Genomic DNA, 12613 nt, shown 5'->3' on the forward strand with positions numbered 1-12613 from the left:
AGTAAAAAATCCTATGTCATGTGCTTAATTATTAGATTCTAGTTAATTTCCACATTTAAGCTAATTGAGGACGATCTGGCCAATTCGAACGTACAGTGACATAATAATAATAATATTTGAATGATTAAATAATTGAATTAATTGAATTGATGTTATTTAGTTATGTTCCATCTCGTTCGCGCCAATACATGTACATGCATGTTCAATAGAAATACGATAGAAATGCACGATATCTGAATGGTATTATTTCGATTGCCTGTAAGTCAAATATAAGAGTTATGTACTCGTAGCTTGAGCTAGAGCAGCTTCGTTCGTTTCTCTTTAAACTAGCTTACGATTGGTAAAAGCATCTCTAGATAGATCCCAATTAGTTAGGGCCATTATCGAAGTTCTCGGCTGGCTGCTGTGTGTAATAATTGGGTTTTAGCTCCATGTAGCTCTCATAGAAATAGGGTTAACGGCGAAGTAGGTTTTATATCTACAGCCTACAATTTCTGCTGCGTGGTGTGTTGTATCAAACCGTGCTTACTTTTATACGCTGCGAAGGCTAGTCTTTACGTTATTACACTGTTCCGGGTTGACACAACGCTCCGTTGGCGTCGTCCACAAGTATGGACTTGTGGATACACATGAGAGTTGTCTGTATTTCGACGATAACTTTTTGTTTCTTTAACTAAAATCTACGGAATTTAGTAAGGATCTTGGGAATCTGTTTAGGACTATCTCTCCTAATCTTAAGATTATTTGTCAAAATGGTCAAAAACAAGAAATTCTCACCTCCAACTATACACTATAGTGCAACGTTATACTTATATATAGCGATGTCCCGCTCGGACACCGGAGCAGTGTGCAACCGCATCCAACGTGAAGTCGGCCTTAAAAGACCTCCAGATTTCGCAGGTGGTACTCATTTTATCGGGATCCTTGTTTTTTTAATGTACGAGTATGTTTCCTGATCTGTCAAAGACGTCTATGTATTTGGATAAATATTTTTTTAAAGGTTCTAATATTTGGCCCATTGCGACAATGATCATAATTTCTGGTCGGGCTTAGCACATATTATGTATTTTTTCTTCGTAAAGCCATTTTGAGCAAGTTATTTTTCGGCTTATATGAAAATTAAAATCATGAGCAATTATTTTCAAGTTGCGCTTAGACCACAAGTTTGAGTTCGAGTATAGCCCCAATATTAGAAGCACCCGGTATGTATTTCAAGCTTACATAACGCAATTAACCATTCGCAAGGTGACGAATTGCTTTATCTGGGCAATAAAATTCAGTTTCAGCATGCGTTTTCAGTGCGTTGTATTGTGTGTTTTACTGGTAAGGTTTTATTCCACTTTCATCATACAGTAATACCTGTTTAAGAAGATTCTGAAGGGACCAGAAACTTGTCTTAAGAGGGTAGTATACCACATACTACTCCATACAAAAAGAGAAAATGTTTTTCCACTTGTAAACATTTTCCATTCTCGGTGATTTTTTAGTATGTTATTAACACAATGAACAATTAGGTTTATAGGTTTTTTTTTTTTCAAAATTTGCAATACAATTTTTCTTTAAAGAGAAACCTATAAACCTAGAATATATAATGGTGAAGCGCTCGACATCAAAATCAAAGTGATTTGTTGAGATTTAGTTAGAGGAAACCGTTTTCTTCCGAAATAGAAATGTCATAGAAAAAGTAGCGTTATTTCGTTAGGATCGCAAAGCTATTAAGTTATGGGCTAACGCAAAATTTTAATTTTTACGTTGAGTTTTTGAACATTTCTATTTAAGGCCAATGCCATCAAAAATTTCACACTGAAACTACTAAAAATAGGCTATATTTACATGGCAGACTCCAAACAAAACCTTAGAAAGACGACTTGATAGAAAAACCACGAAAATATGTCTAAATTCCATTACTTTAAGTTCTATATCATTAACCTGCATACATAGCAGGATAATTTTAGAATAGATAGTGATAGCGGGGAAACCTGAGGGGCAAAACTGTATTAAGTTGAAAAAAAATATCACAAGTATATTTTCAGAGTGATTGTGAATACAAGTTAAAATCCCGCGCAACGGCAAATGTCTTCTGTCGCAAGATTCACGATTCAAGATCATCTTTTGTTTCCTTCTATTTTCCTAGTTTTACGCCCCTTCTTAAGGTGCAGTAGGAAAAAAAGTTTTTAAAAAGTCGGACTTTTTTGGATTACAATCCGGTGGCCAAAAATTTTATTAGCAATCTTGAGGCCTTTTTTCGCATCCTGAATTATTGACTTTCGCTCAATAGAAAAAAAAACACTAACATAACATAGGTCTAAAATGCACTTTAAAAATATATAATAAATTTTGCACAAACGCTAAAAATATGAAAATCGCTTCTAAAAATCGGCAATATCATGCCTGAGGGAATTACTTTTTCTCAGCGATTACTTTTTTTATTATAAAAACAAATTAAAAAAACATGATATCCGTGATCCCGGGTACGTACATCCATCTCGCTCACACTTTCGCTAAGTAAGAGTGACAAAAGAACCCGAACTTTCGGGGCCTCCAGCGGGAAAGCGTATTATCCGTGATTAAATGTATGAAAAACAAGTTGCACTATCCAACTACGGTGTAATATGACGTGTTACACGATATATCGTATTAAATATAATCGTATTAAGTGGGTCCTACTGCCGAGAATCTTACACCAGCAGGATAAGTGAAGGGTTCCGTACCCAAAGTGTTAAATGGGACCCTATTACTAAGACTCCGCTGTCCGTCCGTCCGTCCGTCCGTCACCAGGCTGTATCGCATGAACTGTGATAGTTAGACAGTTGAAGTTTTCACAGATGATGCATTCTGTTGCCCCTATAACAACAAATACTAAAAAAACAGAATAAATTAAATATTTAAGGTGGCTCCCATACAACAAACGTGCTTTTTTTACCGTTTTTATAGATAATTGTACGGAACCCTTCGTACGCAAGTCCGACTCGCACTTGGTCAGTTTTTTAGTTTTCCTGTTTTTGTGAGGATCAAATGTCTATAAACTTGGATCAATAAGGATCTTGGAAAGCAAAAAAAACTTATATGACAGTTAACGTCTGACAGTCGTTCTCGGCTCTTAAAATGTTAAAAACGACAAAATATTTATATTAGTTAAGTTATGCTTGAATTCTATCATATTTTATTCGCACCTTATCGGTAATCAATTTTTTTACTAGATAATATGATAAAATGAAACACGTGTAATCAAGCGTATTATTTATTTAAACTTTATTGCACAATATAAGAAATAAAGTACAAATGGCGAACTTAATGCCTAAAGGCATTCTCTATCTCTACCAGTCAACCATCAGTCAGTGTAGGCATTAAACAAAAAAAACAGAATAAGTAACTAAAAACAAGCAAAATGCACAGTTTGATATAATGTTTCTTTTCTCAAACTTGTAATGAAATGTTGACATAACTTACTTCAAATTAGGTCCAGAAATACCACATATCAGTTGCGATGAGTGAAGATGATATGTAAAGGGGTTTCATACAGCCTTACACACGTAGGCCTGTAAGGCAACGTTCTTTTGTTTTTAAACTTCAAATTATGGCACGTCTTGGCATTCAACCATAAAAAACCTATAAGAAAAATTCTGCTATTATGTTTTCTTTCTTTTATTGTCTTCTTTTCTTTTTTTTTCTTTTCGTTACTTTTTTTTTACTTTTTTTCGTTACGCTCGGCCGTCTATATCTACTTGGCCTGCAACCCTTTGTTTCCCGTCCTCTATAGTAATGAACTATTACAGTACATAATATGTACTGTAATATATAATATATTATATATAATATATTATGGTGCTACTTTTCCGCACTAATGCGTACATTAGCACATTATGTAACTATGTCGAAAATTTAAAGGGTCATAATTATGCACTGTAAAACGTTGTAGGATACATGTGCGAACTGTAAAAAACCTATAAGCAAAATTCTGCCAGTATGCTTTTTTTTTCTTCATTTTTTTGTCTTTTTTGTGTTTTTTTTTTTCTTTTTTGTGTTTGTTAAATATTATTTCATGGATTCAAAGGGGAACAAAAATTTCATTATTTTTGCGCTACGACGCACGGTTTAGGAGATGCAGCCTTAAAAAGTTTTATTTTTTTCAGTCATCCAGAAATCTTCATAGGGCTGTATCTCCTAAACCGTGCGTCGTAGCGTAAAAATAATCAAATTTTCGTTCCCCTTTCGGTATCAACAAAAAACGCAAAAAAGAAAAAAAAAGAAAAAAGAAAGAAAAAGAAAAAAAGCGTAATGGCGTGCGTGATAGCGCCAAAATAATTACATTTTTGTTCCCCTTCAATACCCCACGCACGGAATAACCTATCACATTAAGACATGAAACAATCATCATCATCATCATCATCTTTTTTTTATTATTATTTCATTGCAAGTTTGAGAAAAGCACTATACAAATCTCGGCGGGAAACGGGGTTGCCGGCCGCGTCTCCCTATGCGACCTCGCTACGCTCGGCCGTCTATATCTACTTGGCCTGCAACCCTTCGTTTCCCGTCCTCTATAGTAATGTACTATTACAAAATCATTAATTAATAGCTTTATTGACTCCCCCTCACTTCTTGTTAGGTTATTATTGCAGATACCTCAATGCACTGCACGCCATAAAAAAATTACATATTTGCTATAATGATTATTGCTCAAATTCTTATTTCAGCCACTGTCTCAATTATTACTTATAATATAAATGTATCCCACATTGATCTTTTTTCGTATAAAACCTGTGAAAGTTTTAAGAAACCGATTATTACTATTACTCACTTAAGCGGCGGCTCGAAAGCGGGAAAAGTATGCGGGGTTGACGAACTACCTATTTGTCCCACTTGCCGTGGAAACCGCTGGCTGCTGGTGTTCTGGGGCCAAGACGTTTATTGGGGAAGTGGGCAGACGTTTGAGAGAGAGTGGTCATGCCCCTCGCTCCGGGTCGTTCTTTATGCAAAGGTTGTCCATCGCGGTTCAACGTGGCAACGCGGCGAGCGTGTTGGGCTCCTTTGCATCTGGAGGGACGCGGGGCGAATTTCGGTAATAATTTTTGTGTTTGTTAGTTTTTAATTTAGGTTAGGATTTGTAAGTAGATTTTCAGATTTTCATTTTGTGTCTTTGATTATCTTCATTTAATAAATATTATTATATATGTATATATTGATTGTATACTCACATAAGATCGAAATAATAAATAATAACAATCTGTTTATTTAAGTAGGTGACGTTAATTAAAGTAGGTAAAATTATACTTTTATAATAACTTCTGCAATAGTTGAACATAATCGGTATTAACTTATGTAAAAATCTATAAAATTCTTTGTGTGCCCCGTGTGGATACCCAAATTACTGTTATCTTTGATACTTACTGATAACTTTATTTTGCGCTTGATGCTCATACACTAGCTACTTTAGATTAGAACATAATATTATTAAGATAGGGCACTCAAGGTTTGTTAACACATTACTTATTATAAAATGAAATAGATATCATACACTAAAGAGAAATTGACGAAGTAGGACGGGACTTACGGACAATAAGAATGGAGCCAGGTGGCCTACCGCAAAAAACCGAAATTCTCAAATTGCATCAAAATCAAATCTTTCTCTTTTATTCTCACTAAGACGTAATAAGAGTGATAGAGAAAAATGCCCGCAATTGACGAACTTCGATTTTCGCGGTTATAGCCCAGTGCTGCGATGTCACGCAAACGAATTAGAGCCAATCGTGCAGTCTAACGCCACAACGCGATATTGGTCCCAACTAGTCGCGGACTGCACGATTGGCTCGAATTCGTGAGTGACACCACTGAGCTAGCACCGTTCTTAGTGCCCGTAAGACGCGTCCTTAGCAGGGACCGTTACCGGTATTCTGACTACCGGTTTTAAATTAGGTATAACCGGTTATAATTGTATTTCGCTATTTACATCACTGAAGCTTTGATTACCGGTATAATCAATAACGGTATAATTTATTGATTTTTGTTTTCGCACTAATTACAATAATAAATACAAAAATAAACTAAAATTAAATCACACATAATCAATAGAAATCATTACACAAAAAACTTAAATAAAACACTACTATTACAAAAAAAAAACAAGCACCACTATATAAACACAAACTTAAAATTATTTAACTAACGTAAAGCCCGTCCTGTGACATGCCTTGTCCAAAAGTCCCCATCACACTCGCAGCGTTGCCACGCTGTATGGCGATGGAGACCTGTTGGACAAGCCAAGACCCAGAACGGGGATCGTTCCCCCTCTCCCTTAGCCGCCGACCCAGTTCCCTGAACAATTCGGACGCCTCGCTGCACCAGGGTCCGGCTGTCTCGACAGCAATGGGCACAAAATCGTACGCCCCCTGTAACCCAGAGTACTTGGCACGCTTATTTTTGGCGGCAATTTCTGCCGCTGAACCCGCGGCCTTAACCGTGTGGCTTTTATAACGGTATTCATATCTTCTATTAGCGATTTTTCCATTAGACGACAATACCTGTATTTGACATGTTACCCTCCTTAAAAACCATTACCGGTGATACACGTCAATGTCAATAGATTCACTCCTTTATTAGTGTCTTCGAATATTCGAAGCACAACTGCTTTGCCGTATGTATGACATACGTCGCAAATTATTTTCTTATCCAGTACTTAATAATAGTAGACACTTCAGCCAACTATGCAGAATGTTATCTCGTGACGTTACAATATAACACCTTTTTGTTGTGATGTATTAGTAGTGTACTGATTGACATCTTACCTTTCAAGTGCAATGAATAGCGGTATTGAATAAATGTACCAATATTGTAAATCTATCTCTGCTCTTCCTCGCATTGTCCCGGCATTTTGCCACGACTCATGGAAGCCTGGGGTCCGCTTGACAACTAATCCCAAGATTTGGCGTAGGCACTAGTTTCCAACCCAAAGGTAAACTAGGCCTTGTTGGGATTAGTCCGGTTTCCTCACGATGTTTTCCTTCACCGGAAAGCGACTGGTAAATATCAAATGATATTACGTACATAAATTCCGAAAAACTCATTGGTACGAGCCGGGGTTTGAATTTTGAACCCGCGACCTCCGGATTGCAAGTCGCACGCTCTTACCGCTAGACCACCAGCGCTTCTTCGATTAAAAAAACTGACTAAACTAACCTAAGGGTGACATTCCACCTGTCCGATTTCTTGGTCCAATTTGTATTTGCGTCTCACATTTTGCTTAATTAGAGAGTGCGACGCAGTGCACATTGGACCAAGAAATTGGACAGGTGGAATACCATCCTAACCTACGGTACTGCCATCAACAGTTGAAACTGCCGGTGGTCAGGGCCGCAGAGGGAGAAACCGACTGACTATCCGTGCTGTGTCCAAGACCGCCTTCTGCATCTGACTCTTGATCTTAATCCATGAATTTTACTATTAAAATCAGATTAAAATACTTGGTATAGCATATCAAGCTGAGTAATAGACGATGACTGTTAAAAATCACGTTGATATGAATTTAAATTGATTAATAATCAATTAATCCTTCTGTGTGAATCAGCCAATGACTTCATTTACAGATAATGGCATTTAATTTACTGATTTCATACATAAAGTCTGTCAGGCCATTTCCGTCAGTAGAAAACAGCGACAAATTTAATAAATGTAGGCGCGACAGGTTATGTCAAATGGTTTATTACTATTTTAACTATAAACCGTTATACTCGTATATATCAATAAAATAGATTCGTTATTTAGATATCTACGACAGACAACACACTTGCACAGCATATTATTGAAACAATGGGGCTGAAAGTTATCAAGAGGAAGCGTAAAGCCAGGAAATCAGGTTTTTACCATTTATCTTAGAAACTTGCTCTTTTCTAATTCCCTCGGGTATATCAGTAGCTATTTATTATTAGCTGTGGTATGCAGGGTTATATGCAATTGAAAATAAATGAAAATTATACATGTTTTCGTGTTTTTTTCTATCTAGCCAAAGTTAACCTTTTTAGGTTTTACTTTAACGGTTCTTAGAGTTTTCTTTGTACAGAAAGTTACACAATTGCGTCCACTGATGCGCACGCATCGGACGTTGCGTCCGGCCCTATGGACGTCTACCTTAAGTCTGCCCTCGTAAATGTTGAATAGTTTCCGCGTGATTTTCTTCATAGCTGTTTCCTGTGATTAAAACGTGTAAAAACACAATAAAAAAATTACTTATTATAAAAAAAAAAAAACCCGACTGCACACTAAAATGACCATAAGCTAGTATTATATGATCTGTGCTATAAGTAACCCTCTGTTGGTCCGCGCCTGCGATACTTACCATCAACAACAATATTCTTGTGGGGCTTGTTTCCCTTTTTTTAGTGTACAGTCGGGTTTTTTGTTTTTTTATAATAATTTTTTTTATAACTTTTTAGTGACCCCCAAAAAAAAAACTGACACTCCCGTGATCAAGACGAATCTAACGATATCTCATACATCAAAACCCATTAAGCCGTTTAGGCTACAGGAGGCCACAAAGAACATACATACATGCATACATATGTACATATATACACTCGAAACACATTAACCTCATCTCTTTGGCAGTCGGGTAAAAACTATAATTTAAAGAAATAAATAAAAACATTACAGGACATTATTACACAAATTGACTATTAAGTACCTAAGCTCAATAAGGCTTGTGCTGTGGGTACGTAAGACAACAATATATGTATGTAATGTATACATATTTATAAATACATAGAATTTAACGAAATTTAGAACCGCGTTTGGAATTTAGCGTTAGCTCGAATGACTCTTAACAATTTATATGCGTAGGCGGAGCTGAGACTACTTTTACTTGATCTATATTATCCCATAATTATGTCAACTAATTAATAATATTAATTTTAGCTCTACTTTGAACAAGTTAACACAAAAACGACTAAGGTAGACTTAGCTGAAGAGGAAATGCTCCTATTCTGGAGACGATGTAAGTACCTACATACAAATTTCAAAAGTCAGGTATTACACATTAGTACATAATTTTTATTGAAATTCAGAAAATCAGAAACTATAGAAGAGAATCTGTAGGTTGTTCAATTTGTAGGTATTTTTAGGGTAGGGTCGGATAAGATTGCGCGGTTCGGTTGCGGTAGCGTTCGTAGCCCACTTCAGAACCCCTAGTGTAAATTTATTCGATCGCGTGACGTGACGTACGCGTTTGCGTTAAGTCTCATTTTGTGTGGGATTTAGAAACAGCGCGCCAAGCGGGACGTTTTGGAAACTCAAAATCCCATACAAAATGAGACTTAACGCAGACACGTACGCCACGTTACACGTAACGCTATCGAATAAATGTACACTAGGGATGCAGTTGTTTTGTTAGCTGTCACAGCTGGCACTCGCTCTAAAAATAATACTACACACGGCCGCTGTTGGGTATAAAAATGCATTAATATGCCCGATGCTTACTAAGAGTATTTATCAATTCAGACCTTATATTATTTAAAAAAAAAATCCTAATGTATGAAATAAAACTTGATGTCGAATGTTTCTAAAAAAATATCGTCAAAAAAATATATATATTTGCATTGGTCTGAAGAAGGTCTAAACTGTTAACTATCGATCCGCTACAGATGATTACATTAACGTTTACTTTTGAAAAATCAACTTTTTCGCATTTCACGTCCTTATACTCGTATTCAACATTAGTAGCTCTACCACCAGTTTTACACTGTCATAATCGCTAGCGTGTGCGTAACTTCCTTTTTATGCATCTCGCTCGTACTCGCATATTAGTCTTTAGCGATAATATACCTAATAATATGTCAGTTTGACACTAGGTAGGTACTAAAGGCAGAAAGTAGAAACCCTCTTACGTGGATACCATTTTTTAATGTTTGCAGCAAACGCGCCGAAATGCAAGCCGTTCACAGTGTACAAGGTCGACTGTAATCATTGCGTGTGCGCCGCCGACGGCACGACATCTTGCACCAGGATGGATTGCAGGTCTCGTGGTAAACCTACTTATTACAAACTGCCTTCTGCCCGCGACTTTGTCTGCGTAAAACGATTACTTCCATATCCCACTTCCATAGTGAATGTTCACTCCTCTTTTTACCTCTTTAACCTTTTGAACGCCACGCGTATCGTACGCGGCGCGTAATCGTGAACCTTGTCGGTACGCATGAAGGTTGATATTGGGCTGTAGCCGCGCGCGTCATATAGACGTCTTTGGCGGTCAAAAGGTTAAGAGGCCGTCACCGATTTTAGTCCTTAAAATGTCAAATTGATAGATGTAATCGATGGTTTAAATGCATTGCCGAATGCATTTTTGATACCTCTCAAGTTGCCAGTGGGTATCCATCTAAAAAAACTAAGTGTAAAATATCCTGCAAACAGAAGCATAAGCATAATTGCTATATGTAATTTAATTATTTGATTATATTTCCAGATACTTAAAAACAAAGCGCAAACCTAAATTGAGAACGAAAAAACCAGGTAATCATAGCAACATTTTTATTGCCAATGTAAATGCGATCAATTTTTTTCACAATGATAAGATATATAATCAATATTATGGAATTCGAAGGTGAAATGAGATTAATTAACATTAACTATGTTCAACAACTTCCTTCATATTGCTTATAAAAAATGAATAAGTAGATAATAAATACAGCGTGTATTTTTGATACTACCGCATAACCTAGGCTTTAGGCTAGAATGAACACACTTTTATATGTTTTAAAAAAAACAGACGACTTTTATTTTCCCATATAAGTACCTACATAAAATAATTCAGCAAGCAATATATCACTACTTTGTTTTGACTCAAAATCTCGCATTTAATGACGCGACGTCACAACTGTCGCATGTGCTTGTGATGAACGAAAAAAACCACAAGAAAAAAAATTCAAAAATTAATTATGCTCTGTAGTTCAAACTTAATTAAAAAAAACTTTCAGAATCGTTTTATAGCACTAAAACCTACGGCTAGTAAACTTTATATTATTGCGGTTATATCAAAAATACACACTAGTTATAATTATTGTCTTTGATCTATTTTATATCTGTGATATTTTCCAAACAGTCAATTATCGGGACTTACTTACATATCATTTTAGTCGCATCAAAAGAGCGTAGGTGCGTATAAAATTTTCAGCCCTTTGAATTTGGGTTATGATTACGTGCGCTTTGTCATTTTGAAATATTAAAATTAGATAATCATTTAATTCAGGCATGACCCATGAGGCATAAGTGTCAATAACAAAACTTACATACTATAATATATCACGAAGAGAAAAACAATCTTTAGTTAATGCTTATTTTGTTTGTTTCAGTATACTACATCGATGAAAGTGATGACACTGATGACAGTGTACAGTCCAAATAAAGAAACTGCCTTTTTGATTACAAAGTCGATATTAAACAATGTATTGTCCTGATAACATATATTTTTCGTTTAAAAATTGTCATCTCCTTCAGTCCACCACCACGAGTCTGTATTGCAAATTCACTTTTTCAAGGCATGTTCAGTTTTATCTTATCTTATGGTTTACGGGGGCCCTTGCGGATACACTTCGATCCATAGGGATCTTTTGTGTAATCACGAAGCTGCCTTATAAGTTCTGTCGATTGGTAAAACTAAAGACAATATAAGTGTTAATTGTTTTTCAAAGAAATCACCGTGATACGTAATATACTTTTTCATTCGATCGAACCAGTTTTCTAAACATTTATTAAAGTCCGAAGTCGGGGTCTCCAAAATGGCCGTTTTGTATGCCTCAACCGCTTCTTCAGGCGTTTGGTACCGTTGACCACAAAGTCGTTGCTTGATTTTTGGAAAAGTGAAGAAGTCATTGGGGCTTAAGTCTGGTCTGTACGGCGAGTGTTCCAGATTTTTGCCGTTTTGCTCTTTTAAAAACTCAATTGTCTGCCTAGCGGTGTGCGAGCTCGCTTTATCGTGGTGCAGTACTATACGACGTCTGGGGTTGTTTTTTCGGAACTCGCTGATAACTTCTGGTAAACAAACATTGGTATACCAGTCAGCATTGACTGTTTTACGATTCTCTAGTACGGTGGTGGCAACGTGGCCACTTTTCGCTACAAACGTGGCGACCATTTTTTTTCAAAGTGCTCTATTGAGCGTATTACTTTGGTCGGTTTTGGCTCATCTTGGAACACCCAAACAGTCGACAGTCGAAGCTGTTTAGAATCCGGATCGTAGGCATACACTTGGAAGCAAAACTGTCCCAATAGTAGCATATTAGTATAATGTGGAGAAGTTGATGTCGATCTAGGGGAAGGGCATATGGTTAATACATAACAGTACTCCTTGATATTTTCTAAAAATCGGCCTAACATATGATGTACTTGGCATTTATGGTTATTTTGTAATTTCGAATCGAAAAGTAGAAAAAAACACATTTTTATTTTTTCCAATATTTCTAGTTCCTCCTATGAAAACTCCAAATAGGGAAACATACATAATTAAGAAATTTATCCTCTCTAAAATGAGGTATCAACTGTTTAAATCGTGAACATAGTTTTCTAGTTATGGCAGAATAACAGGCGTCTTTAACATTGAACTAACAGACACTTTCTATGGCTGTTTTTA

The 12613-nt window shown here is 36.3% G+C and overlaps 1 protein-coding gene across 2 annotated transcripts; it reads left to right on the forward strand.

The window, feature by feature from the left end:
* The first annotated feature begins 1258 nt into the window (after positions 1-1258).
* Positions 1259-11444, forward strand: LOC133524915 (uncharacterized). Of its 2 annotated transcripts, none has more exons than XM_061861071.1 (5): positions 1259-1323; positions 8908-8986; positions 9903-10005; positions 10451-10497; positions 11337-11444. In XM_061861071.1, exons 1-5 carry the CDS (start codon positions 1288-1290, stop codon positions 11387-11389), a joined length of 318 nt encoding a protein of 105 aa, XP_061717055.1. In that variant the 5' UTR covers positions 1259-1287; the 3' UTR covers positions 11390-11444. The 2 variants fall into 2 exon arrangements, with proteins under 2 accessions (XP_061717055.1, XP_061717056.1); XM_061861072.1 differs by lacking the exon at positions 1259-1323 and adding an exon at positions 7656-7852.
* Positions 11445-12613: the final 1169 nt, after the last annotated feature.

This window comes from Cydia pomonella, chromosome 14 (assembly GCF_033807575.1).
Source record: "Cydia pomonella isolate Wapato2018A chromosome 14, ilCydPomo1, whole genome shotgun sequence".
Classification (NCBI taxonomy): domain Eukaryota; kingdom Metazoa; phylum Arthropoda; class Insecta; order Lepidoptera; family Tortricidae; genus Cydia; species Cydia pomonella.

Excerpts from the sequence above, each read along its gene's own strand:
- LOC133524915 (XM_061861071.1), top strand. The coding sequence starts at position 1,288 with ATGCGTTTTCAGTGCGTTGTATTGTGTGTTTTACTG. Across the intron at positions 8,987-9,902 it reads GCTCCTATTCTGGAGACGAT|CAAACGCGCCGAAATGCAAG; the intron begins GTAAGTACCTAC and ends TAATGTTTGCAG. Across the intron at positions 10,498-11,336 it reads ATTGAGAACGAAAAAACCAG|TATACTACATCGATGAAAGT; the intron begins GTAATCATAGCA and ends TGTTTGTTTCAG.